Here is a 26,891-nt window from a genome sequence, read left to right on the forward strand (position 1 = left end):
CTGTTAGTTACGAGAGCTACTTTGTGGTTTGTGTTTCTTTTGTGATGAATGTGTTTAAATATACATATATTATTAGACTATCATAGACATGATGATAGGGGTGCTTGTGTGAGCATGGGTGGTTTTTTTCAGCTTAAGACTGAATGCAGTTAGGTGGATGGTAGTTGTAAATAAAGAACAAGTTTCTGCATTGGAATCATTCTCAGTGTAGTTATATGGAAAATAGGATTAGAAAAGAAAAATATTTAGGATGTTTTCAAATTCAGATTTTCATGTCAGACGTGAATTTTCATAAGGCAAAACTTGGTGTAAGAAAGATGGTGATAGTTGAAAATACTGTGGTTGGCACTAGTAAAGTCATACAGGTCTATTCTGTAGGGAGTAATAAAGCCATTGCACTTACCCTACTTCAGGTATCTTAGATACAAACGGATACACCACAGTTAGGATCCTATATAGGATTAGTTATATGGTCAGTGGAGGTAAAGGGCCTCTGAGGAGGTGATTAAAAGTGCCTTTGTTAAACTATATGACTGCCCCTTCTTTGTGTAAGATGTTCTGAATGTAATTCCTTGAGTTTCACTGTGCTGAAGAAATACATAACAAATAAAAGGACAAATCAGAGTTTTAACAGATAAAATGCTTTCAAGAAGGACAGTGGCAACGTCATTTAGTGGGTCTGGAAGAGAACTGAGATAGTGATTAGAGGATGCTATAAGGATTTCCATGTCTGTCTTGGTCTAAATCTCTTGAATTGCCTTTATGGCCACAGGCAGGCAGCACAACATGTCCAGGCTTCAATTTGCACATCTGCATTGGTGAACTTTACATTGTTGTAATATGTTTGGAGCAAGGGAAGATTTCTGAAGTTTATCATTTGTTAACTTGACCCAGTTGCAGGTTCCTTCTGCAGTCTCCCATCAGGAAAAGCATGTCCCCAGTAATACTGGTTCTCTGCAGCATTTTCTTCCCATTCTTAAGGATGTGCTTTTGGCCTTCTTTGCACTATGCAAAATAAATAAAATTAAAAAATTAAAAAATGAAAAGCAAAGCAAAAATAAACCAGCACCACAAATTGAGCCTTTTAGGTTGTCCCAGAATCACTTTTAAGCTTCTGCAGCCTCTCAAATGTCATCCAGACTTTCCTGGACACTGGCCTACCAGGTTGTGCTTTTGGAACCTTATATCTCTTTCCGGGCCCCATCAGTTCAGCTGCCCAGACTTAATCCATTTTTTTGCATCTCCCATTATTCTGTCTCCAACACTGAAAAAAGGAGAAGCCAAGCCACCTCTTCTCCCCAAGAAAGAATGGAATCACCCTGTTGTTTAGTTCTCTCCCTAATTCTTCAGGGTTTTTTTTGGTTGAATTGCAAGCTTGATATATCTTTCAGACAGGAACAGAATTTATGTTTATGTTCATCAGTTACTGGCATGTAGGTTTTGTATCTGTAGGGCAAGAATATTTATACTTGAGTTAGCAGAGTCTTTTTAAAGCTAAATTTATTGTAGTTGACCACAGAAGTACATATAGTATATACATATTAAGATTTATCACAGCTCTGAAAATATCTTTGAAATGCTTTAAAAGCCTTCTGTCAAAGGAGATTTTCCAATAAATAGTTGATATTTAGTGTGTGCCTTTCTGTCTCTGTGGTATCACCTGGAAAAGGGGATCCTAACAAGGAGCAGTGGGAGCTCTACAGAGGTAGTGCAAAGCTTGCGAGTGTTTCATAAAGAAAACAAACCTAAGGCACTTGAAAGCAGTTCAGGGGTTTCTAACTAGATATGACATGATATCATATGCAGTGTGATATATAAGCATGTTTATTCACCTTTCAAGTTTGCCGTTCCCTTTTCGAATCAAGCCATGCCTTGCTGATTTATTACAAGTCCTGGAATTTAGTTCTCTGCTACTACCAGCTTGTCATAGCAGTGTAGGGAAATTTGTTACACTTTGGTTTGCAATCTGATATGAGAACAAGGTGTTTTCAGCAGCGCAGATGTTCAGCTTACATCTGCAGTGCCCTGGCCTGAGCCCCTCTTGGCGCTGCCTGCCTGTGCTGGACCTGGCTGCTGCATGTGCTGCCAGTGTTCCAGTAGCGCTGTGGAGCTGGCCGTCTTTTTGCTGAAGGAACAAATGAAGCACCATGCTGCTCAGCTTGTTTTTTTCAGCCATGATATGATATGTGGATCCAGCTGCTCTTGCTGCACATTGAGGTGAGCTGGGTCTGAGCAAAGCTCAGCTGACTGACGTGGGCACGGTGAAAACGATCCTGTTTGGCTCCTGAACTGAAATGGTCTTGCTCCTAGCCAGCCATGAATGGAGAGAGCAAGCTGGCTTTTCCATATCCATACAGTCACCTCCAGAAAACAGGGATTTAAGAAATAAATAATAAATTCCCTAACCCACTCCTCTCAGGAAATGGCAACAAAAAATCACTAAAATAAATGGAATTAACTTGTCCCTTAAATCTTCGATGAAGATTTCCCCCAGGCAGACTTAGTTACAATTTTAGTTATATAGTTTTTTTTATTACCTAACTTCTGTCTTGCTTCAGTTTATGTTCTCTTGTTGATTCCTAAGTGAAGGACTCCTTTGCTACAAAAGGTGATCAATCTCCTATATGTCCAAAATCTATTATCATGTCTCTGCTCTTCCCTTCTGTAGCCTGGGTAAGATCATTCTTGCCATCTTTCTGCATAGATCTTGGTTTATGTACTGATGATTCCTAATGTTCTCCTCTTATCATTTTATTGTATTAAAAGTCACGCTCAGAGAAGGACGCAGTGTTCCAGTAGACCAGTACTGCCACATTATTTTGTTCTGAATTCCAAAGTTTCTAAAACATTTTCATTGTTGAGCAATTGAAGGCAGTACGTGACTCCTTTACTGGCATGAATTCACCTCAGCAGAAAATCTAGCCAAAGCATCTGTGTACCATAGAGTGCATGACTCTTCTTCCACTGCTGAAGGGTAGAAAATGTCACAGGAACAGAAGATCTTGTGCTGTCTTTATTGGTTAAGCCATGATCAGCAAATTAGAAGCTGATGATTATCCCCCATGGGTTTGTTCTCGGCAGAACACCCACACTATGGTACAGTGCAGGTCAGAGTGCACTGAAGCCACCCTGATACTTAAAAAGGAACAAGCTGTGTTCGAGGGATGTTCCCTCTCTGATCTGAACATTGTGGATATGAGGCAAATGCATTTCCTTTTCCTCTAGCAGATCTGAAAATCCTTTGTCAGCTGTTGCATTTCCATGCACTGAACAGACTGTCATATGTTTTACTTTGCCAGTCACTTTTACACATCTTTGTAAGAGGATGTTTTTTCTCCCGACCACATCAGATCACTGCTGACTCATCTACACGTTGGGTTATCAGTAAGACCTGGGTCATGATTCTGTGAGGAGGGGAAAAAAAATGTTCTTCTACCTGTGCAGTTGGTTATTGCTACCTAAAAGCCCTGCTTTGCAGTTGTCATTGAATTGCCTTCCATTTTAGTTCAGGCTGTTCCTCTCGTTCATGTTCAGTTTGGATTTTGATCCTCCTGTCGAAAATGCAGTGCAGCAGCTCTACTAGCACAAATTGTAGTCTGCATGGGTAATGAAATTTACTGTGTATAAATTTCACCTTAAAAATGCATTTATAGCCCATATGAAAAGAATCACCATAAAAGTAGCAAACCCAATTGCTTTTACTTACTCCTCAAGGATATATTTTTAAGAATGAAAAAGCTTGTAGCTTAAACATATTTGTTCCAAATTCCTCATCTTAGAATTTGAAACTGAACTTCCTGAATATATTTTCAGGATTAGTTAAGGAAATCGTATTGGCCTTTTGGGTCACCTTTTCAGCCACAGGCTTTTAAAGCCCTGTGTGTTTGTTTGGGGTTTGATGGTGTTTTGATGGGTTTCTTTTCCTGCTCTCCCTTCTGCATTTTTTTCTGGTTCATAACAAACTGAATAATTATCTGTTTTTGTGCGACTGTGTCAGAGGGGCCATGTAAATGCATCCTGATGTGCAAGGCTTTAATTGGGTATCACTCCTTGGTATGAAACAAAGATAACAATAGGTTGAATAGGTCCACTTTTTAGTTGTTGTTGTATTTCTCTGGAGAAATTAGGTGAAAAATTGCCAAAATGGCAGTGCCAATTTTGGTAGTTAAAATTATCTAAAGGGCAGAATCTTTTCTGTGCCCATGTTGTTGTGATAAAGCTGGAAAAATAAGGCCAGAACAAGCTGAGAAGCACTTCCCATAGTGAGCAATGAAGGATTTGTCCTTCACAAGCTGTAATTTCTCTGTAGGTGGGGCTAAACGTAGACCTTCAAGACAAAGTTGCTTGAATATATTTCTTTGCAAGAAATTGTTTGTATTGCAGATCAAGGTGATCATAAATCATATGCAAGGCTGTGGAGATAATAGGCAGGTACAGCTCCTGACAGTATTCAAGAATGCGAGTACACTTGTACTCATTAATACTCTCATTACTGTAGTTGCTTTGCTGAGGAAAGAACAATTTGATGAATTAATGGAAAGAGGAGTTTCTCCTCATTGATGTACAAAAGCATTTTCTTAACAGAGCTTCTGAAGCTTACAGTTCTTTTGAAGTAGACGTATGGTTTTTAACAGCAAGGATTTTTTTTTCCCTGCAAGATCACTATTGGATTTTAAATATCAGAGATAGCCAGTCACGCTCCAGGTGTTTCCTCTGCTAAAAACAGGCTAATACCTGTTTTTATTAGCAATATACCCTTTATTTTCATTGGAATCGTGTTTGGCAAAAAATGGAATTGCTGCCTGTTATCAGGCAACATGGATTTTGGTTCCATGTTCTTAATTGTCCTCTTCCTCTCCATGAACACGGATATGATGAAGAAAGCAGGTAAAATCATCCCTTACTAGACTGAAGCCATCAAGATTATATCCTAAAAACTGAAACTGGCAGCATCTTCATTTGAACTAGCATTCCTGAAAGAGACTTCCTAAGAGAAAAACTGCTGCACTAAAAAATTCATTACTCTTAGAGAGAGCTACTGCCATTTTCCTGCAGTGATGATCCAACAGTCCGTAGAATAGAAGTCTGTGGACCTTCTTAATGTGTTGTCTGACCTGATTTTTGTGAGGTACAACTACTGCATTAGGAGTTGTTATCCAGATGAAAGTCGTGGCAGAAGGGTTTTAGTTTTAAAATGGTTTATATCAAATCGTCACGTATGTAGTTGGAAGTAGTTTTTGCAAGTGCTATTTCGTGTCTGTTTTGAAAGAGAACATTATGAAATACGGAAAGCCAAGTACAGTTTTGGTATCTAGAAAAAATGGTAGCAAGGGGTATGTATAAGTTTGCGTTTTCTCTGTCACCATTCTTCTCTGAAATATATATTTGCTGTCACCATTGAAGTTTCAGTCTGCTGGCAACCAGCTTACAGGGCCGCAGTAGCTGGCTTGAAAAAAGAAGAAAAATCCTTAGAAACCCACCCTTGTCAAGCTTAATTCCCTTGGCTTGCATGTGGGAAATTATGAATTTAGCAAATGGAACAAGTGTGTCCTGAATCTGCTCTTTTTGCAGCAGCTGATTGCTTGTGTCAAAACAGTCCTGCACGCTTGGAATTAAATTGAGCTCTTTTTTTGAAGGAAGCACTTGCAAATATTACCATACTGCAAAAATGTCTGAAACAGTTGCTGCTGATGCAACACTGGCCAGGAAGGCATGGAATTAAAATGTTTCCCCTCAGCCGTCTGCTCTGTGCTTATCAGCTGCTAATGCCGTACAGAAAACTGCGTATGTCTATACTGTGCTCATCCAAACTAAAAACATTTTCCTGCATAACCAGGTTTCTTTTCAGTTGAATCTTTCACCAGTTTGGGCTTTGACAACTGTGCTTAAATTGCAGTCAACTTGTCTTGCTCCCAAACCTCCAAAGCATTGAAGTCTCCTGCCCTTTGCAATTAGGAACTTAGCATCAATTGCACTGACATGAATGGAAATATTCCAGGTTCACAGTGGCCCAGTGTAGACTAGTTAGTGACTTCATATTGGAAAGCATTCAGATTTGGAGTCTAAATGAACTAGGCTCAGCGCATAAATTTAACTACACATCCTTTAAAAGCGTACTAAAATATTTTATGCAAATTGCCCAAACACAGCAGATTTCATATCTTAATTTTCAGTCATTTTAGGAAGCATTAGCAAAGGGAAGGGATAACATTGAAATGAATTCCAAAGAGTTTACTGAAAAATATGAATCAGTATAAACAAAGATTTATTTTAGTGATTCTTGCAGTTCTGAAACGCAATGGGAAAGACAAATTCTGTGCCAGCTTCTCAGCCAAAGACTATCAGTGCCTCGACTTCATTTCCTACCCCAGCGCAGGCTGCGTGGATCACACTGAGTCAACACATGCAAGTGAAGTGAGAATGTGGTGATATTTACTGGTTGTCTTTGTGTTCTTATTCTGTAGAGGAAGTGATGTCAGCATCGGGCTTAACCTGTGCAGCCTTCTGTCGCAGCAACATTGTCTCCATGCATGTGAAAGTTAATAAAGGCAATATAAGGACACTTAGGAGATGGTTACATTTTCTGCACTCATCATGATTTCTTGGTAGCACACAGTAGTCTTAAAAACCTGGCAAAGAGCCGAAAGTAGAGTGCAGTATGTTGATAATGTCAAGTATGGGTCCAACTCTTCTGTGGCACAGGAAGAAAGAAAAGACCTGAGCCTGAGAGAAAATGTCATCTGTCTCCAAAGTGAAATCCTGAATATCTGAATTGCTGATTTTCTGTTCCTTGTAATTGGTGTGCAATTTGGATGCATCATTTTATTTGTTAGTTTGTTACATTAGTTTGCCTTTGTATTGTTAGTTAGATGAAACTGAGTTTAAAAGTCAGTAAAGCAGTTATTTACAAGATTTTAATACAAACATTCCAAAATACACTTGTCAGTAACAATGTGGATTTCCTTAAATGAATCGTCTAGGTAAGGAAATCTAAATAAACCCAAACAGTTCATTGAAGTAAGTGATAGGCACCTTAAGATGGGTAATACACAAAAAGCAGAGAAGTGAATGCAGTAGAGCTGGCTGTTTGTGCCCTCCCATTATGCAGCCTCAGCTGGGAATGAGGATCCTGTTGGAAAAATCGAGCATTTTCTGCTCACACGGTGCACCTGGAGATTGGCGCAACAGAACAGAGAGAGAACAGATTGCTTCCCTTCACTGAAGTGGATGACTTAACCTATTTACTATGTATGACACACAGCCATTATGGTTTAAGAAAAAACTGTTCACAGACTGTGAGTTTGCTGATACCACTTGCCTCTGAGTTTGCACCTCATCAATTCATTATTTAAGGAAGTGAGGAAGGAAAGAAACCATGTCTTAATCTGTGTAGGTGGATGATAATGCAAGAGCCAGTGAAGCAGGAGGACAGCCTGCAGCACAGCCAAGAGAGTACTTTGCTGTCGGCTGGGGGACCAGGAGGGAGATATGGGCTGGACTGCCTGCCCTTGTGTGGGGCAAAGAGCCGCTGGCAGTGCATGCTGCCTCGTGGGATGGGTGACAGGGAAATGGGGAAGTCAGAAAAATGGGCCTGACCTCCCCCTCCTTCTCTACTTCTTCCCTGTAATCTGTGCTCTGAAAGCTGTTTTCAGAGAGGTAAAGATGAGAAATTCCATATCTGTAATTGTCATCACAGACTCTGGGAGAAGTCAGCGAACCATGGAAACTGTAGCTACTTGGGTCTTAAAGCAGAGACTACTATTTTGCCCCTCCGTAGCTGCTTCTATGAAGGATTTTCACGTGGTTTTAGCAACATCATTAAGGCCAGCATCACACTATTCTGTAGGAGAACTGGATTATTTTGGTTTGATAAGAATGAAGAGCTGTGATGGTCAAATTTATTTGAGCCAAGCTGTGTGACCTAAGATGCTCTGTTGAATTTTGTCCTACCTCTGAAACCAGAGGTTACTGCTCTGTACTAGAGAGTACTGCTATGACCAAGGCAAATGTTCTCTGGCAATCTCTGAGAGAGGGTAGGAAGAGGAACATCTCAAGATGATACAGTACCATTTTAACACCGAGTTCTCTATTGTTTGTTCTACATGTCCAAAGACATGTAATTTGTAGGAAGTTCAAGACAAATCAGTAGAGATCCCACATTTCCCAAGTTTGCATTTTGCTTGCTTAGCTCCCAGTTTGCTTGAGGATGGAAGGAGCAATGTGCAGACATAGTGCTTCATTTATTTTGTTTCTTTTCTAGAAAATAAACTATCTTCAGGTAGTAGGAAGCCATCAAACACAGTTTAAAGAAGCAACTGAAAACATGGCCATAATTGGGAAGAATTTTGAAGTTGGAGTAATTGAGTCAGGGGAAGTGGAATTTTGTAAGCACATTCTTGAGGGAGTGAGTGGGAGAAATCATTCTTTCTGGTGAGAGGGTGAAAGAGAGTATATGCATTTTTGGCTATTATTAAAAGGTATAGTGTACTTCATGTGTTTCCACTTGTCCAGCAGGCTAATCTAAGTATTTCTTTCCCATCTGTGGGCTAGTCAGTATCTCCATAATAGTCACACATTGGTCAAGGGGCTGGAGCATCTGCCCTATGAGGACAGGCTGAGGGAGCTGGGCTTGTTCAGCCTGGAGAAAAGAAGGTTGCAGGGTGACCTCATTGCAGCCTTTCAGTACATGAAGGGAACCTATAATCAAGAGCGGTTTCAACTCTTTGAAAGGGCTGATGATAGCAGGACATGAGGAAATGGTTTTAAGTTGAAAGAGGGAAGATTTAGGTTGGATGTTAGGGGGAAATCTTTATTAGGAGAGTGGTGAGGTTCTGGAACAGGCTGCTCAGAGAGGCTGCAGATGCCTGTATGGGAAACTGGTATGGGAAACTGGTAATCGCAGCCTGAACCTCTGATTAATCAGCTGAGGCAGGTGACAGGTCAGCTGTGGGAGCACAGGTGAGAGTGATTTAGCTGTGCTCCCAGAAGGGGTGGAGCTTGACTCCACCTCCTCTAGACTTCATTTAAGGGCTGACCACCACTAAGGCAGCATCTCTTGAAGATTGCTCCGTGGTGGAGTTTGCCTCAGTGTTTCCCAGTGAAGGCTTCTGTATCTGTGAGTTTTTCCCTATAAATAACCTTTTGAATATCTGTTACCATCTTTGTTATCATCTTTGTGTCATTCCACCTTACAGTGCCTTATCCCTAGAGGTGTTCAAGCCCAGGCTGGATGGGACCCTGGCAAAATGATCTAGTAAACATGGAATCTTGTGGCCCTGCCAGGCAGGGGGCATTGGAGCTTCATGATCCTTGAGGTCCCTTCCAACCTGGGTCATTCTGTGATTTGAAACTTGTAATGCTAGGATGTTGTTTTTCATTTCCTGTCTCAATAACACATCTTGCAATTTGTAGACTCAAAGAGAGAATGAGAAATTTGCTTATAAGTCCTGTAGCTGTTGGAATGATGACATCTGTGGGGACACAGGGAATTAATGAAATCTTGCAGGGACCAAAGTAGGACCTTGAGCAAAGCAGTGACATCTATGGAGAAACAAAAATGTGTAAGCAGAGCAGAAGGCAATTACCTAAACTTGTAGGTGAGTCTCTGAGGGCCATTTTATACTGGGCCATGGGATTCCGCAGGGACCCCGCAAGGCTTGGATTCTAATGTAGATTCTAAATGTTGTTGATGCAAAGCATGTGTATGTGCTTGGCAGGAATAGTGATGATTTTCTGGAACAAATGAAGTGAAGAGTAGTTTTTGTCATAAGAAAGTACTCTAAATCATAGTGAAGATAAAGTCTTCATTCTGAGTTCAACTGCAAAACAGTTTGAACAGCTATTTCAGCTTTTGTTAAGGGAATGCAGGTGATCTCAGAAGAAAAGCAGATATTCTCTTGTCAAACCAATTGTAATAGATTAGGTTGGAGAATTGCAACTGGCCCATAATTTCAAGCATGGGTTTTTTCACTCAAGAACAAGAGTGGAATCATGTGCAGAAGTGGAGGAAAAAATACTTTCATATTGTTTGAACCTGAACAGTCTGGAAGATTCCAGAAAGTGTAGTTAATCCACACATGCTTAACTATGAATTTTGTTGATAGGCTAAAAATTGTCCTTTGTTAGATATATTTTTATCTTTTCATGACACTATAAAATTGTGTTTTTTCATGAAACACTGAATGTTAGCCTGGGATAGTCTTAACCTGTGTGTCTGTCACCTGTAATTCCACACAGTAACACATGTGGATATACACAGCCATATTTTTATTTCTCTGGTGGAATTTAGAGTTTACATTAACCTCAATGAAAGGAGAGATATTCTTCCTTTATTCCTTTTCTGCCTGTGACTTTGGGAGTGGCTGACTTAAGAGAGATGAAAAATGAATTGAGTTTGTGAAGCTTCTTGATAGTAAGTGAAAATGTATTGGCCTTTAAATTGACCTGGAGCATTGGCAACAAATGGAAATACGGTTGTTTGTTTGATAAATGAGGGTGATTAATTTCTCAAAGGATATGTGATTCATCTACGAAGAGACAATTGAAAATTGGTCAGTGGGTCAGAAACATAGTTCAAACATAGAAACATAGTTCAAAGACCTCTCACTTTAAATATTTAGATATTACTATGAAAATAAAGGGAGAAAGGGAGCTTATGTGGCATACAAAAACCTAAAATGTCAGAATAAAACTTCCTTTGATAGCACGTAGCCAAATCTCAGTAGTTAAGTATTTTAAGTGAAAGCATGTCCAACCATGCTTTTTCTGCAACTGTCTCATGGTGTGTGCAATTTCAGAATGTATTTCAGTTCTATTGTTCATAGGCTGGATGCATCCTTTGCAAGCTATATTCGATGTGACCAGCTGCTGAAAACTAGTTTGCCACCAAATTGTTGTTCCCTTGTGAGAAACCTAGTTCACTGATCTTTGATAATCCCAGCAAGCATTTGCAAAGCTGGCAATGGCTTGTTGAGCTTGAATTGTATTATGGTAAGGAAGTGCAGTACAGGAAGTTTCAGGTTTGCTAAGTATAGATGGATAAAAATCTATAACAAAAATGGACAACACTAAAACACTTGTTCCTGGAAACCAGTTGCCATCATGCACCCAACTGTGTTCTTGTTTTTCTTGCATTGCCTTGTGTGAAGCTGGCTTTCTGAGGGCTCTTATTTCCCATCCCTATGACACTGAACCTAACTGCAGGTTTTTTGTATGCCATTTTGGAGTCCAGGGCTGAGGCTGGAAGACCAAGGCACATTCAACAGTTCTTTGGTGCTGAGTTACCCTTGGACAAGTGAAGGGAAAAGCCTTATACTAATGAAATTAATGCGCTGTTCTGCTGTCACTCTTCAGGCTCTGTGTCATGTTGCACTCTTGTACCGCAGACAATACTATGCACTGTCAACAAATTGCTATGCGTGTGTTTGGTTGTAATTACTTTCCCCACCCTCAGCACATTCTTGACTCCTAGAAAGGGAAGAAATATTTTGTCTCCTTATTCATGGCAGATACAAAGGAGACCTTGTTTTCTTTCCTCTCCTTCCCTTTACAGATCCCTTATTCCTCTCCCACAGGGAGCTGAGTATTAAAACCAAGGAGAATAAACCCTGAATGTTTAGCATTTTGTTAATTTTGGTGTTATTGCCATGGCTGTTAACTTTATAAAGGCATTGATGACAAGTTATTTGCCACTGATTGAGTAATTACCATGTAGTTAATTGTGCTTGGAAAGGGGTGGTGGGTTGTGGTCTTGTTATTTTCAAGTTTAACAAATGTTTGGCTCCCACAAGATACTATAAGGTAGAAGATCAAATGTGTAGGAATTGCTTTCACTTTGAAGATTATTGTTTTCATTTGGAAACACTGAGAAAACCAATTCTTTGTTGGCCTCGTTAAAGAAAGGAGAGATAACGAAGTAATTCACATTTCCTTAACTATAATGTAGTTCTATTGTGAAGAGAACATTATAAAACAGAAAACAGTTTACCAGTACTCTTTGTCCAAAATAAGTGTCCATAGGTCAATGTACCTATTTTTTCCTCGTTTAAAAACTGCCATGCTGTTTCTAAGGACTTCCCCTTGCACACAGAAGTATAGCTAAATTTATGTTTGCCTTAACAAATTCAGTTGTCCTGGTTGACATTGTAAGGGCTCCAGAAAAACCCTGAAGATCCAGATTTTACAAAGTTATTTAGAGGTCTTAATGATGCAGACTGATGTGGATTGGAAATCAGTAAACTTTTTAGTTGTGTATTTAGTAACTTGCATTATTTTCTTAGAGTTTTAGGGACATGGTTTTGGAAATCCCATTAGGCACCTATTTGTGTCTAAGGTATAAACATATTCACAGTCTAGTTTCTCAATTTCTGTGGTGCTGCAAACAGTGGAAGTGCATTTAAGCATCAGCTCAGAAAACAGCAAGAGTTTTAATCCATCCCATCCCAGAAAGCTCTTCTGTCTACATGGAATTTATGGGAATTAAGAGAGTTAATTAGAAGAAAATAAGTAATAAAATTAAGATGTGGAAAATCCATACAAAGGGGTTTTCTAGTGTCAGAGCTCTATAGTTATTCACTGAAACATATGCTTTACTAAATGCTGAAAATTCTTTTCTCTCTCCTTAATAACTGATGCTTCCCAAATAACTACTACTTTTGCCTTTTATTTTTAATTTTTAAATGGATTTTGATTCTCATGACTCCAAAGAAACCCTTGAAAGGTAAATGCCACACACTCCAAAAGATGACAAATGACTTCAGTTTTTCTTAATTGATTTTGATTTACATTATTACATTGATTTTGCCAAGTGTTGAAGTTAGTGATGGAAATTCATGAGCCATGACGATATATGCAATCAGTAAGTGACAAAACACCATAACTGCTGCTTACCCTTTTTTGCATAATATATGTGGGTTGGTCATAGTGAACTCAGGAATAAGAACAGTACACAGCTGAATGAGATAAGTGTGAGTATATGAATATCTCTGGGTTTGACTGTAGAATAAAATGAATCACACAATTGTCCATCTGGCACTGACCGTTTGAGTTCTTGTAGGTATGGAAATTGCAGCTAGACCAAAATTAGAGCTCTGAACCAGTGCCATTCATTGAAAAATTCATCTTTGGATTTCTTGTGTGAATCAGGCCAATAATCCCTCTGCCAGGTTACCTTGAAGTTCTTTCTCAATATAGTGAAGAATTTTATACGTATGGGAGAGTATGCTTCTTGCCTCAGTACAAGTGGTCTGTGTTTCCAAGGAGGTATCTCTCCTGAAATCACTTATCGTAAGGTATGTAATGCTAATATCACTCTATCAAACCAGTGTTTTCATCCAAAGGGGAAAAAACTCCACAGAAGGCAAGCATACGACCCTGACAGCATTGATTGTATTTAGTGTTTAATATACTGAATGCATACTGCTGAAACTTTGTATGTGTCCAGTTTCCACCTCATTTATGCTTGTGTCACTCTATTACATGAGTCATTTTAGAGGTATTTTGTCTGGGATCAGACTTACCTACTAACATCTTAAATAAGGCATAGTTTCATAAAAACATTTATATATCATAGAAATTGTTTTATAGGTGCTTTGACTGCTTTTAGGTGTAATTGCTGTATATGTCAGATATGTTGTTTCAGGATTTTTTGGGGGGGACTTGCACTGTGTAGGCACCTGTTTAGATTCCCACCCAACCTAATACTCCATTTTATTACTCAGCCTCACTTCTCTCTGCAGCCTCAATTTCTGTGAGGCTTTTGGGTACTTCCACTATGCAGCCAGTATAATAAGATGTTACAGAGAAGCAAAATAAATGAGAAATTACTGTTTGAAGGGATTAGAGTGTGCAGCAGTGACATTCAAGACAGTGCTACTTATTGTATTCCTTAGAGTATGGGAGGGAAATAAAGAAGAATTTGTCCAGACCAATTCATTATTCAGTTGCTTGAGAGCCAACACCACAGATGTTCTATAAACCTCAGCCCCATATTAGTTTGTTCTCTTGGGTGGTGGTGGTAAGAAATTTTGTTGCACCCCATAGCCTGACACCCTTGCAGCCATCACATATGTAGCTAATAACCCCCAATTTCACTGCAGCTTCTGCTCTGCCTTGTCTTTTCCCCAGCCTTTTCCTAAAGTGGGCAAAAATGCATGGACAGAAACTTGGATCTTTTTGGTACATGAGCAGATAACAGTCCAGTGAAGTGCCAGGCTCCAGGCTTTATGCTGTCTTATCTGATGCAGCTGTGAAAGCTGAATCTTAGGGGCATTTTAGTACTTTCTTCTGTTATAAGGGAAGTGTTGCTGTGAGCTGGGCGTAGTATCTGTTGAAGTTTGGCTCCTTCTTAGTCCCAGCACATGGAGCTCTTAACAGAGAAAGAAACAGACCACCACAGCATTCTGGAGTATGTGGGAAAAGAGTTCAGTCTGTCTTCATGCTTCTGTTGTATCCCAGAAATTTGAAAATCCCTTAAGAAAGAAATGCTTTGAATACAGGCATCTAACTTCCCTTTTTATGCCATATTATACAGTATTTAATATCTATGTGTTAGTTAAAAATTGTCACCTTAAATGACTGACAGCACTGAAACACTGCTCCCCACTCCTTCCTTCTTGTAACAGAAGCACACCTACAGCTACATCCATTTGTTCAGATAATGGCAGCAAAAGCATTTGATTTCCATGTTGAATCTCTTGTGTGAATAAACAAAGATGCTTCATTTTCCTATGTTGTCAATCAAGAAACTTTCTGGGACCCAGATTGATAACATACTACTTTATCTTAATTCATGATTCCATCAGGAACTGCACACTCTGACTTTAACACCAGCTGTTAACTTAGGCAAAAAGGACTTGTGTGTTGTAATCAATTCTTAAAATAAAAGTAAAAATAAAAAAATAAAGGGATTTTAATGCAATATTTCTCAAGTTAATTGGAAAGTAGAAGGGAAATCCAACAGTGGTATCAACAGTCTGAATTAAGTGTGGCAGTAGGATCTCATTTGGTAGCTAGCAGTATGTGACAATGTGTGGATGACTACTAGTAATCAGACTAAATAAGTAGATGTTTGTAAGTGTTGTGTTTTAAAAAATCCTGTTGCCAAGTGATCTTAGAATTAAGGTGATGCTCCTTCACATCCTACCATGTTTGGACCTGAAGACTAAAAAGTCCACTGTGAATATCGGCTACAGTGTCTCTGCTGCACAAGAAACACAGAAGACTAAGGAACTAATATGGAAGCATCAGAAGGGCTGAAAGATTAGAATTCATTTTCAAAGCTCAGGCTTAAAGTTGCATGGAACCCAAAGGGAAGTGTGTCTCTTGCCTCTTGGCCCTCTGTTGCACATCAAGATTATTCTTTTTGCTGATGATTCATTGCCACTGCTGTTGCCAGTGAGTTTCACTACAGCAAACTATCTGTGTTGTTGAAAAGTCAGATAGCATTTCAGTTCAATATGGATAAAACTGTTCATGCAGTAAGGGCTGCAGCTTTTCTTGGGAAATGAATTCAGTTCTAGCAGAAGCTCTGGCATGGCATGAAACCATTTCTGGCATGCATCTGTCCCAAGACACCTGTAGAGACAACAGTAGAAGGCATCTTTATCTTGCTGACAAGAATGCAGCTGGTGTTAAGGATCTTGAACATGAAGTACCTAGGTAGGCACTGCAGTCAGTGTGAAACCTAATATTGCTTAAGTGGAATAAGTGGATTGTGCACTCTTTCTTTTTACTTTTGAATAGCAGTTCATCATTTCATAATGTATTCAACAGTATTAATGTGTAATTAAGCCCTCAACATAAATGCTCAGGTATATCTCATTACTCTAAATGAATAACCTGCCATGTTGGATTGCTGTGTGATATGTGGGAGATGAAAGAAGAGATAATCTTTTTTCTTTTGATGTAAATGTACATGTTTTGTGATAATGTTATATGACAGTGCATTAAGCAGAACAAATAGAACAGTGAAGATGAGATGACAGGCAATCATCTAAGAATATTTCCTAATCAGTCTTCCTGATCTCTGCAATAGAAAAGGAGTTTCACCCATTAATTTTGGGGCTCATTTTGGCATCTTGATGACACTGAGGGGAAAAAAAAAATAAATTGAAATTAATGGAATTGATTTTTCTGTTTAAGTAGCTACATATTAGTTAAGGGGACTGGAACTCAGTCTTTCTTTTTCATGGTAGTTGCCTTAAGACACTAAAAGGAGATTGTGGCTTGATTAGCATACTCTCGGTAATAATTTATCTCTAATTTTAAGTCTTAAAGCCTAATCTAAGGATTTGGAAGAAACTTGCTGGTGTATGATATACTTCAGATCAGTAAAGCAATGAAAGTATGGCAGTTTCCAGTGTCACACTCATAAATGCCATGTTCATGTAGTTGTTCAATCGTTAATAGGAAATGATAACTTAAACACCATTCGGATGTTGTGTGAAGACATCTAAAATACCCTAAGTGTGTCTGAGTCTTTGAATAAAACTGATTTTTCAGTCCCACAATGTTATTTAATTATAAAGCAATTATCTCTCTCAAGTTACATATAAAATGATATGGTAGCTTTTAGCCTTTATTCTGTATCTTGTCATTTTGTCCTCAGTCATTCAAGGTCATTTTCCAGTGTTCAGATAGATACTTTTTCCTAAGCTGTCACAAGATTGTAAGTTTAAACTTCAAGATTTTTAAAATATTTCACCCAGTTAGATGGCACTACTTTTGCTCCAGTCATGTAAAGAGACCTGTGGTATCAGACACCTATTCTTTTAGGCAGTATGCTTTGAAGAGTCACTGAAATTTACCCATCTGCAAACATGCCTAGTCCAGGATATTAATAGCATCTGAGCTGTATGTTGTCAAAGCTCAGCAGCGCACACATAGAGGGTAAGATGAAGGCCACCTACATGCTCTCTGTGCTCAGGAGTGAAGTGCTGTAGCACAGAGACTAGTGCCAACTGCTGTGTCCCAGTTCTGACATGCTGGTCTTGCTCCAGCTGTGTGCAGTGCTTGCAACAGAGTCTATGGACCATTTTATTGTACCCGAGGGGAGAATTGTTCTGCACTGCAATTTGTTGCTTTTAGACTCCCTTTATGTCATATTCTTCTGTTTTCCTTCCTGCAGAAACAACTGGAGCAGGACGGAGAATTTCATCTTGTACTAATTAATGGGGTTTCCTTTCCAACTTGCTTGCCTTAGCTTCAGAGAAACACATGGGGACAGCCTGCTTATGTGACCTTCTTTTCTTGTTGTACAGCTCCAATACACCTCTAAACTCACCACAGCATATTTCTTTTCCTTGTAACACGCTTATTAGGGGTAAATCCGAAGAAATCTGTTTTTGCTGAGAGCACAGAATTTGGTGGAAATGTCTGAATTTATGGTTGGTGTGCATAGAGCCTTTATTCAAATTGTCTTCATGTCATTTACATGTAGACATGATACCTAGAGTGCTGATTATGACATCTTATGCTATTTTCTTCCGAAATGAATAACATTCAGTAATAAAGTTGGAAGCACTGTGCTCTGTTTCCACAGCTGCAGCAATCTCTTGCAAAGAAAACAATAGCTGCACATACACACATGCATTCCAGCTGTTTCTTACTCCCACATTCTCCTTTCCCCTTTTTGTACTCCCATTTGAGCAGATAAATTGTCTCGGTGGCAGAGAAGGTTAGTAGTGGGTATGATGAGAGCTTAGTAATGTTTTCTGAAGAATAGGAATTAATGCATGAAAATACTAATTGCATGGGCTGATTTAAAGTTGAATCTTCTGCTTGAGTTCAATTACACTGTTTTTATTTTTCATTGCACAAAGTTCCCCTTAAAAACAGGGGGAACCTGAAGGAAATGCAGGTAAAAGGTCTCTGTTTCTTCTATCTCTCAGCTTGGTTCTGTAGTGAGCTATCTTTCCTTTAGAACCAGCTACCCTAGAGACGAGATTTCTTCCTGTTGTTCCCTGTGCTCTGCCTCCCTGCTGGGGTGACTGCAGGAGGTGGGCAAGATAAAAGAGAGGACCACTGGTGCAGATGCTCAAGATGCAAAATTGGCCAAATACAAAACCACAAGGAGCAGCATTTTCTGTGCTGATTCTCCCACTTTTTAGCTGCAGAGTCCTGGGGCTGCTGAGCCACCGCAAGGTGATCACTGAAAGTTTCTCTAACTCTTGCTATTGATAAATGTTTACTTTTGTTAAAGTAGCTCTGGGTGGCATTTCTAGGTGCCAGATGATAAAAATATGTGCTCAGTATAGTTGTGTAAGGACATTATTTAGATGACCAAATGTCAGGGCTTACATGAGATCAGAATTTCCAAATGATTCTGAGGCTAAGGTTCCAAATGCCATTCAGTTAAATAAGCATACCTGAATGCCTCCAGCTCCTCAGAAAAGGGTAATTGGACAAAAAACCTGTGGAATTCTTAGTCCATTAATAAATCATTGTGTGGATGAGGGTTGTGTTCAGGGTCACTCTGCCTTCCCTGCCTTTCCTGGGCTGCTTCTTGTCAGCCCCCCAGGTCTCATCCCAGCCTATGCTCAACATTTCATCAGTTCAGCAGTTGGGAACCAGGACCACAGGGATCATAAGGACTATGTTTTATTTTGGAAAGTGGATGGTCTTTGTCATCCTCAGATTTCTAGAAAATTAACCAGTGTTCGTAGGCTGTGACATGGTGCTGAGGATCAGCTCCTCTGATTCCTCCAGCCATAGCTCATCTCTAGTGAACAACTGTCTCAAAACAAAGATTGTTTCTGAGAATTGCTCAAAAATCAAGACTTCCGTGGCAGTATGTAGAAAACATATAGTATGGAACTGGACACAGACAGTACTGAAGAGAAAGGATATTTTATCAGATTTTGGTTAACCTGGTCTAAAACAGGTTCCTGAAGAATGCTGAGATGTCTACTGCCTGATTTTTCTCTCACCAAAGAAATTTGAGTTTTAGAATCCTAAGCAGATTCAGTATAAAGCATTTAGCTTGTATGGCAAATATTATGGGTGTAATATCACATTTTTGTGATTTCACGTTGGTCAGTGGCTGATCAGGAAGTTTACATATTGCTGCCATGCTTTTCCGCAGCTTCTCTGGAGGGCTGGGAGCAGAAGGGCCTCTGCACAGCTGCAGCTTTGCTAATAAATGCCTGACAGAGCTCCAACCAACTTTGAGCTAAGTGAGAGTAAAAACAGCTGCCCAAATTCACAGCTTTTTCAAAAAATCAGGGGTTGTAAACTGAATGCTAAAGACTAGTCCACTATAAAGAGGCCCTTATTATGTTTATTCACTCTTGCTGGTCATTGAGTCCTCCTTCTAATCATTTGTGGGGTGTTAGTGTTTGTTTCTCCTCACAAGCTTGGACCTCTGAGGAGGGGGAGCATGCAAAATAGTGTCACTGATTCCTGCATTCTTCACTCAAGTTAAATAGCTGAGTTTCAAACTATCCTTATATAAACAGTAAGAGGTCCGGTTTCACAGCCTGTTCTTTAGCAGTTGTTAAACCTCTTACTTTAACAAGGAAGTGTGTAATGATCAGTAATGACTCTTTTTGTTAATTCAGCATGTATACCTCAGTACTATCACTCTCAGACTCTTTCCTTTTTAAACAATCTGTTTGGAATCCTAGGCTGTAATTTATTTTAAAATCTGAGAAAACTTATTCAACTTTTTCTAAGATATGCAAACATAATGAAGATAATTTTTCTACATTCTAGCAAAAGTCCCTGAAATTAGAAACTTAAAACTGCTTCTTTGTTAATCTTCAGTGAGCCTTGAAAGAATTCTGCTTTGAAGACAATTAATGTGGTATTTTAAAAGTACAAAAGCTTAAAAGTAGTTTTTTACATTCACATTACAAAATCAAAAGCATCTGAGCTGCTTTTTTGATAGAGAGCCTACCACGAAGTTAAGGGGAAAGTGCTCAATAGAAAACTCCTTAAGATGTTTTTGAAGGAAACTGGTTTGATGAACATATGTTTAAGACTCCATAAACACCATAGGGTTGAGACATGCCAAGAGAACTTCTCTCCCCTACCGACCTTTAGTCTTGCTCTCTGCTTCAGTTGAATAGCAGTGAAAACTTACGAAGATCAGTGTCGTTGATCTACTTCTGTAATTTGGTTTGTTCTGCAGATGAAAAGTGGAGAAGTAATTTAGCATTACTAAGGACTCCAAACGCTCATGCATTCCTCAGGTTCAGGTCAAATTGACTTTAGTGTCTCCGTGGGGATTTATATCCACAAAGACTCCAGCACCTGAATGTATAGTTGACCTTCAGCAACTTAATGGTCACTGCACCTTGGGAGAGAGAGAGAGAGAGTAGGAGTAATATACAAGCCACTGGCTTAGCTGCATATCCTTGTAGATTGAGACAGGAAGGGAAATCACATTGGAAAGCAGTATCAAACCCAGGATGAAGGATTTGCTTGTTTGTTGATTTAATTTAAGAAACCTCCAAAATATTTCTCTCTGCATTCGAGAACCAAAGGTCATATGAAGTCACCAAGATACTCTCTCTGGGAGTCTGTGTTTTTCAAGTTTCCACTACAAGCAGTTAAACAATTCTGTAACAGTCGGCTAGTGCTACACAGCTCCCTTAGCTGGAACAGTTATTGCAATGTTTTTACTGTAAACATCTGAACAACTTCCACTCCAATAAAATCAAAACGAGAGTACAAAATCCACTATGCAGAGACATGCCAAGTGGTGAGGAATAATTAAAAGAAAACCCCAAAACCTTTTTTGTAATTAATAATTTTCAGTAGGTATGTTATTAGCTGAACATTGCAAATAAATTTTACTTAGGTTTTTTGGTTGCTTTGTTTTTTTAACAAGAACAGGATTTTTCAAATTTCAGTCAGCATGTGCCTTTTATTTCCTTTATGTTTTGCCATGCTCATTTTTTTCTTCCTTTGCACAGTCTAAATACAGTTTCAAAATGGTAATTTTGAAATACTTTTCCTTTATGTTCTTATGCCATTTACTTCTATACAATCACTGTCTTTGCTCAGATTGCTTTGTTTTCTCATGAAACATCTGCAAGTCCTTTGAAAATAAAATCCTTTCACTGGAAAAGTAATTGTGGTGCATTATGGATCTATTAGAAGGGCATGCAGCACAGAAAAGTGAGCAAATCCTGACTGCTTTTGTGATACTGAAGAGTGTCCTGATAATTATAGGTTGCTGTTCCATTGGGACATTTCTGCAGTTGAAATACTCTAACTTAAAAGTGATTATTTACATAAGTCAATTTGTGTGTACTTATCTATTTGTGTGTGTGCATGTATGTATATCCAGAAGCATATCTGCCATAAGTACCAGACTCATACACATATGGGAAACATACCAAAAGTACATGAAAGCAGAATTTGAGAAAGACCGTGTATTATAACCAGCATGCTGAATAACTTACTGCAACATGATGCACTGCTGTATTTCAGATATTTTACTTAGAATAATGTGTATTAACTTAGAATAAAGTGTAATAACTGAGGCTAATTCTAGATATTTTCTTGGTTCAGTATTTTTCAGATAAGCAGTATAGGAATTTCATGCTTGGATATATATAATTGAAAAGTCCTGGCTGAGAAATCTGTGTGTTGGTTATGAATTTTTTATGTGAATTAACTTTGTATGAGTTTCGTACTTGCTGTGTAAGCTTTGTCAAGGAGCAGCTTAGTGTGCAGCGTGCTTTGCCGTTGCCCATTCCCCTCACATTCTGCTTCTGTGTCAAGGGGTAGCAGGGTCTCTATTACACCAACATCACTGTAAAGAAAATTCTGACTTCCAGCAAAATTAGTGTCACGGGAGAAACTGCCCATCTGGGGCTGGGTGATGATCTTTAGTCTGATGGGGATCAAAAAGGCAAGAACTGTGCACTAGAATAGCAGGGTGGGAGCTTCAGTCAGATCAAATGAGGGGAATTTGTTGAAAGAATTGAACAAGGCAGGGGGAGAGAGAAGGGGAAGGAAATTAAATGTCTTCTGAGCATAGTCCCCTGAGGGCTCTCAGTGAGTGAACTGAAATATGGGGCACTGCCATTATTCATTGTGGTTTCCTTGCTGTAGTTTACCTGTTATGAAAGAAAAACGCAATACTCAAATCATGGGAATGATGTGGATATTTGTTTGTGCATGACATTTCTTTCATGGAAGTGAAGCATAAAGCCCAGAAACCCATAGTTCTGGAAGTGCACTGTAACTACTGCAGTCTGGCCTATCTCAGCACCAGCCTGTGAGTTTTGGGACAACTGGATGGCAGGGCTCCAGATGTGCAAACTAGTTACAGATCGATAGAAACAGTGCTCTGAATAAGTTCTGGAGAGATAAAGGGAAGCAGTGCTGCTTAAAGCAGAGGAGTGCAACACCCAAAGCTTCTGCAATTATTTAGTTGGACTACACCTTCTGGTTATGTGAAAATAACAAAAGTCCAAGAATAGAATGGAAGTTAGCATGATTATTACAGCTTGGCAGGCGTTAAGGACATCTATGTTGCCTACTAAGATGCTGTCCAGGCAGATGTATAGAAGCAGGCTGTTATTTATGGACCGGCAGAGCCTAATGTTTTTAATTCTGTAAATAGTTCAGGAGACCAATCAGGTTGGCAATATTAGCAGAGTGTGTCAGGAAGTCCCAGCTCCTACTATCACAAAATAGTATTTTTGAGGAGGATTCAGAGTAAGGAGGTACCCAGCAGTTCTACTCATGGCTGAGAATTTCATCTGTTCATAAAGTCAGGGACAAGCCTCCTTTGGTTTATAGTGTGCTGATAAATTTTATTTGTAGCATCTTGTGCTTAGTTTTTGTTACTATTGCCTATGCTGAATTTATTTTCCAATGTTATGGATACTATACATGTTCTTTTCTTGTAGACTATGCTGCAGGATTTATTATCCTACCCTTTAAATATACTGCTCTTGCAGTTTCCAAGTGCAGTATAGGTATATACTGTAACTGTTTACCACTATCAGATCATGAGGTACTGTAAAAACTCTATTCATCAAAATATTTTTTTATAATCATTGTGAAATGGTGACATAAGGAAGCTTTCTGTGGAGGAAAAAAAAATGTATCTCAAAATGTCAGTGCTCCTGTTTATCTAGATATTTTGACTAACTCAGTTTCTGACAGGAAACATTTTAGAGATAGGCAGAAAATGAGTGCTGAACAAAAGATCCATGATTAATTTATCACTTTCTTTTCAGTGATTCCTTATAAACATCTTTCACAGTAAACTGCCTTTTAGTTAAGGCAACCCTAACTCACTGTCCGTACATACTTATGCCTCTTCCTTAGGAGATGAATGCCACAGCATGGAACTATAGGTGTTCTGGACTCCAAGGGGTGCAGAGCCAGGCCCCATCATGTGCATGCTGATGAGTGACTCAGTTGTTATAATCTTAGCAATATCTGCTAAATCATCGCCCATATGCATATTGCATGATGGATCACCAGAAATCTGATCACTGGGGCTTCAGGATTGTGCATGCTGTGAGAGCTGGGCCTGGTACTTATTCATGCTCAGAAAAACAATGCAATCGTTCTGCTTTCTAGGGTTTCTATTATATATGAGGGATACTGAAAAAGCCTGCGAGTTTGACTGCTAGCTTTAAAATAGTAATGCCTAACTAATGGTTTGCAGGCAGCATGTTGCCTCTGAGATTCTCTGACATTGCTCACAGCTACAAGGAAATTAAAATGCTAAAAATGAGGCCAGAAGGGAGGGGAGTGTGTTATGTGCTGTGTCATGTTACTTGTTCAGTATTGTTGCCCAATGGTCAGCGAGGGGGAAACCACTCTTCTAAATGCTCGTGAAGCAAAACAGATGCCATTCTCCTGTTTCAGCAGATTTAACAGTATAACCTTGTTAGTTTTTGACATATGCACTCTGCAATGTTTCAAATGAAAATTACTTCGTACTTAAAGATTTCTTTTCATTGTATGCATGGGTGTCCATGGGTAAGGGCCTGAGGGTTTTCTTTTCTTCCTGCCTGATGCAAATGTCTGTCTCCTGCCTGCCCCCAGGTACCAGATACACACTGGCCTTCAGCACTCCATTATACGGCCAACCCAGCCCAACTGCCTACCTCTGGATAACGTCACGCTACCTCAGAAGCTGAAGGAGGTTGGTTATTCGACACACATGGTTGGCAAATGGCACTTGGGGTTTTATCGCAAAGAATGCATGCCCACACAGAGAGGATTTGACACTTTCTTTGGCTCACTCTTAGGCAGCGGTGACTATTACACTCACTTCAAATGTGACAGCCCTGGAATATGTGGCTATGACCTGTACGAGAATGATAATGCAGCTTGGGATCACGACAATGGCATCTACTCAACGCAGATGTACACGCAAAAAGTACAACAAATCTTAGCTTCTCACGATCCCAGGAAACCTATTTTCTTATATATTGCCTACCAAGCTGTTCATTCACCTCTTCAGGCACCGGGAAAGTATTTTGAACATTATCGATCCATAAACAACATAAACAGGCGAAGATATGCTGCAATGCTAGCTTGTTTGGATGAAGCCATAAACAACGTAACCCTTGCTTTAAAGAAGTACGGTTACTATGACAATAGCATTATCATATATTCTTCAGATAACGGTGGGCAGCCAATGGCTGGAGGAAGTAACTGGCCTCTCCGAGGGAGCAAAGGGACATACTGGGAAGGAGGCATCCGTGCTGTTGGGTTTGTCCATAGCCCCCTTCTGAAAAACAAAGGGTCTGTATGTAAGGAACTTGTGCACATCACAGACTGGTTCCCCACTTTGATCACACTGGCAGAAGGACAGATTGATGAAGATATCCAGTTAGATGGTTATGATATATGGGAAACCATTAGTGAAGGCAGACGTTCTCCACGGGTAGACATCTTACACAACATTGACCCAATTTACACCAAAGCCAAAAATGGGTCTTGGGCGGCTGGCTATGGGATCTGGAACACTGCAATTCAGTCTGCCATCAGAGTGAATCATTGGAAACTACTGACAGGAAATCCAGGATATAGCGACTGGGTTCCTCCACAGGCCTTCAGCAACGTGGGCCCCAACCGCTGGCATAATGAACGTGTTTCTTGGTCAGCTGGCAAAACCGTGTGGCTTTTCAACATAACTGCTGATCCATATGAACGGGTGGACCTCTCTTCAAAGTATCCTGATGTAGTGAAACAGCTGTTGAGGAGGCTTTCACAGTTCAATAAGACCGCGGTTCCTGTTCGGTACCCACCTAAGGACCCACGGAGTAACCCAAAGCTGAATGGAGGAGTCTGGGGTCCATGGTTTAAAGAGGATGAAAAGAAGAAAAAGTCAGATAAAAGTAAAGGTGCTAATAAGCAAAAGAAGAACAAGAAAAAAGCAAATCGGAAAAAAGGACAGTCATTACATTGCCGATCACGTCTTGCTGGTGGATAGACTTTGAGCTTGCTAGTTTTTGCCAAGCCTAAGACATCTTGGCCCAAGTTCCTTGAATTCTGACTGAATATATCAGAAATGCCTGCTCTGCACTATGGAGGAAAGCTGTCATCTTTTAATTTGTTCTCAAATTTCACTAGGACGAGATATCCTGACACTGCCTCAAACATACATAAACATCCACGTGGCAGACTTTCTCCTCTACAAAAAATGGTAAAATGGTGCTCTTCCATCACAACTACATTCCAGATAAGAACACAATTACTCCTAACTTCAGAAGGCCCATTTTTGATGGACAAATGATTGTTCCTTGCCTGAATTTGTTAGAATTTTTTGAGAGTCTGGAGTGGCAGATGATTCATAGAGAGAAAGGAAAATCAAGCTTGAGAACTTCTGTAGGTCTGAGAGTGTAAGCCATCAACCTGTGACATTTATTTATAAAACACAACAAAAATTGAAGCCAATGGTAACTTTTTTGGGGGTGCTGGGAAGAGGAACACAAGAGTAGGAAAGCTGCTTTGAATTAGACTGTGCCTCTATTGGATAAATGAGAAATACTTTTAAAATTCCCTAAATGTGCTAACCTTTCCTCGTTTGTAGTAAAACCAGAAGGTTCTTATCAGCACACATGAATAACTAGCACATGCCATGTATAATTTATTATAGGCATAGCCAAAAGCACATCACCAAAGTGAATGTAATATTTAAACACTTTAAGATATCTATGCTACAGTATATGCAAGACGTAATTTATTTTACAGCACAATACTTCCATAGAATGGCCTGGGTTGAAAAGGACTGTAATGGCCAATATTTTTCACAATACTTTCTTGTTTTCCATTAAAACTTTAATTAGTGGGTGATGCAAGGGTTGTTTATTTGGTTTTCCTTTTATTTTTAATTTTATTTTCACTCAGTCATTCAGAGTTTTATTCAACAGATACCCATCCTCAGAGTACTGTAAAACAAGAAAATGCTGTAGACACTGCTAGGATGAGAGAGGAGAATGATTCAGGTACATCATTTCAATATGTATTTGCCTCCAGTTATTTTGAATGTAACAGAGTGATTATTTAATTAAGTAGTCACGTGAATATTGTTGAGTTTCTGTACAGAAGCTTGGCCATCTTTGTGTTTTGGGGGAAAAAGTCTACTTTAAACTTTTTATTTATGTGGCTATTAAAATAGTTTATTTTTATGGCATTCAGGAAAGTAGTCTGTCTCTTTTTTTACATTGAAGTTAACAATTCTGTCCTTGTTTACTTTAAACAAACTCGGTAAACTTTTAATTATTATTATCATTGTTTCAATGATGATTTTGACATTTAACTTCCGAGGCAGAATTTCTTCTTCCGCTATGTATATGATTTGAGAGCTTCTTCACCTTTGCCTCCTTCTAGTATGTCTTTGAGGATGATTAATGGACATACAGATTACATATTCTTGGTGATCTGTAATAATTGATACAGTAGACATG

At 39.3% G+C, this 26,891-nt stretch overlaps 1 protein-coding gene across 2 annotated transcripts in view; it reads left to right on the top strand.

Annotated features, from left to right (window-relative positions):
* The window catches only part of ARSJ (arylsulfatase family member J), a 39,635-nt gene extending 13,018 nt beyond the window's left edge, over window positions 1-26,617 (top strand). Inside the window, exons 2-3 of one of the 2 annotated variants that reach the window (XM_085547023.1) lie at window positions 24,019-24,118; window positions 24,225-26,617. In XM_085547023.1, coding sequence (XP_085403149.1) covers window positions 24,341-25,414 — 1,074 coding nt within the window. In that variant the 5' untranslated portion in view covers window positions 24,019-24,118; window positions 24,225-24,340 and the 3' untranslated portion in view covers window positions 25,415-26,617. Of the gene's footprint in view, window positions 1-24,018 lie in introns of both variants that reach the window. The other variant, XM_015861943.3, reaches the window with a different exon arrangement.
* Window positions 26,618-26,891: the final 274 nt, after the last annotated feature.

Source organism: Coturnix japonica, chromosome 4, assembly GCF_054131305.1.
Source record: "Coturnix japonica strain WE chromosome 4, WE-NBRP24, whole genome shotgun sequence".
Classification (NCBI taxonomy): Eukaryota; Metazoa; Chordata; class Aves; order Galliformes; family Phasianidae; genus Coturnix; species Coturnix japonica.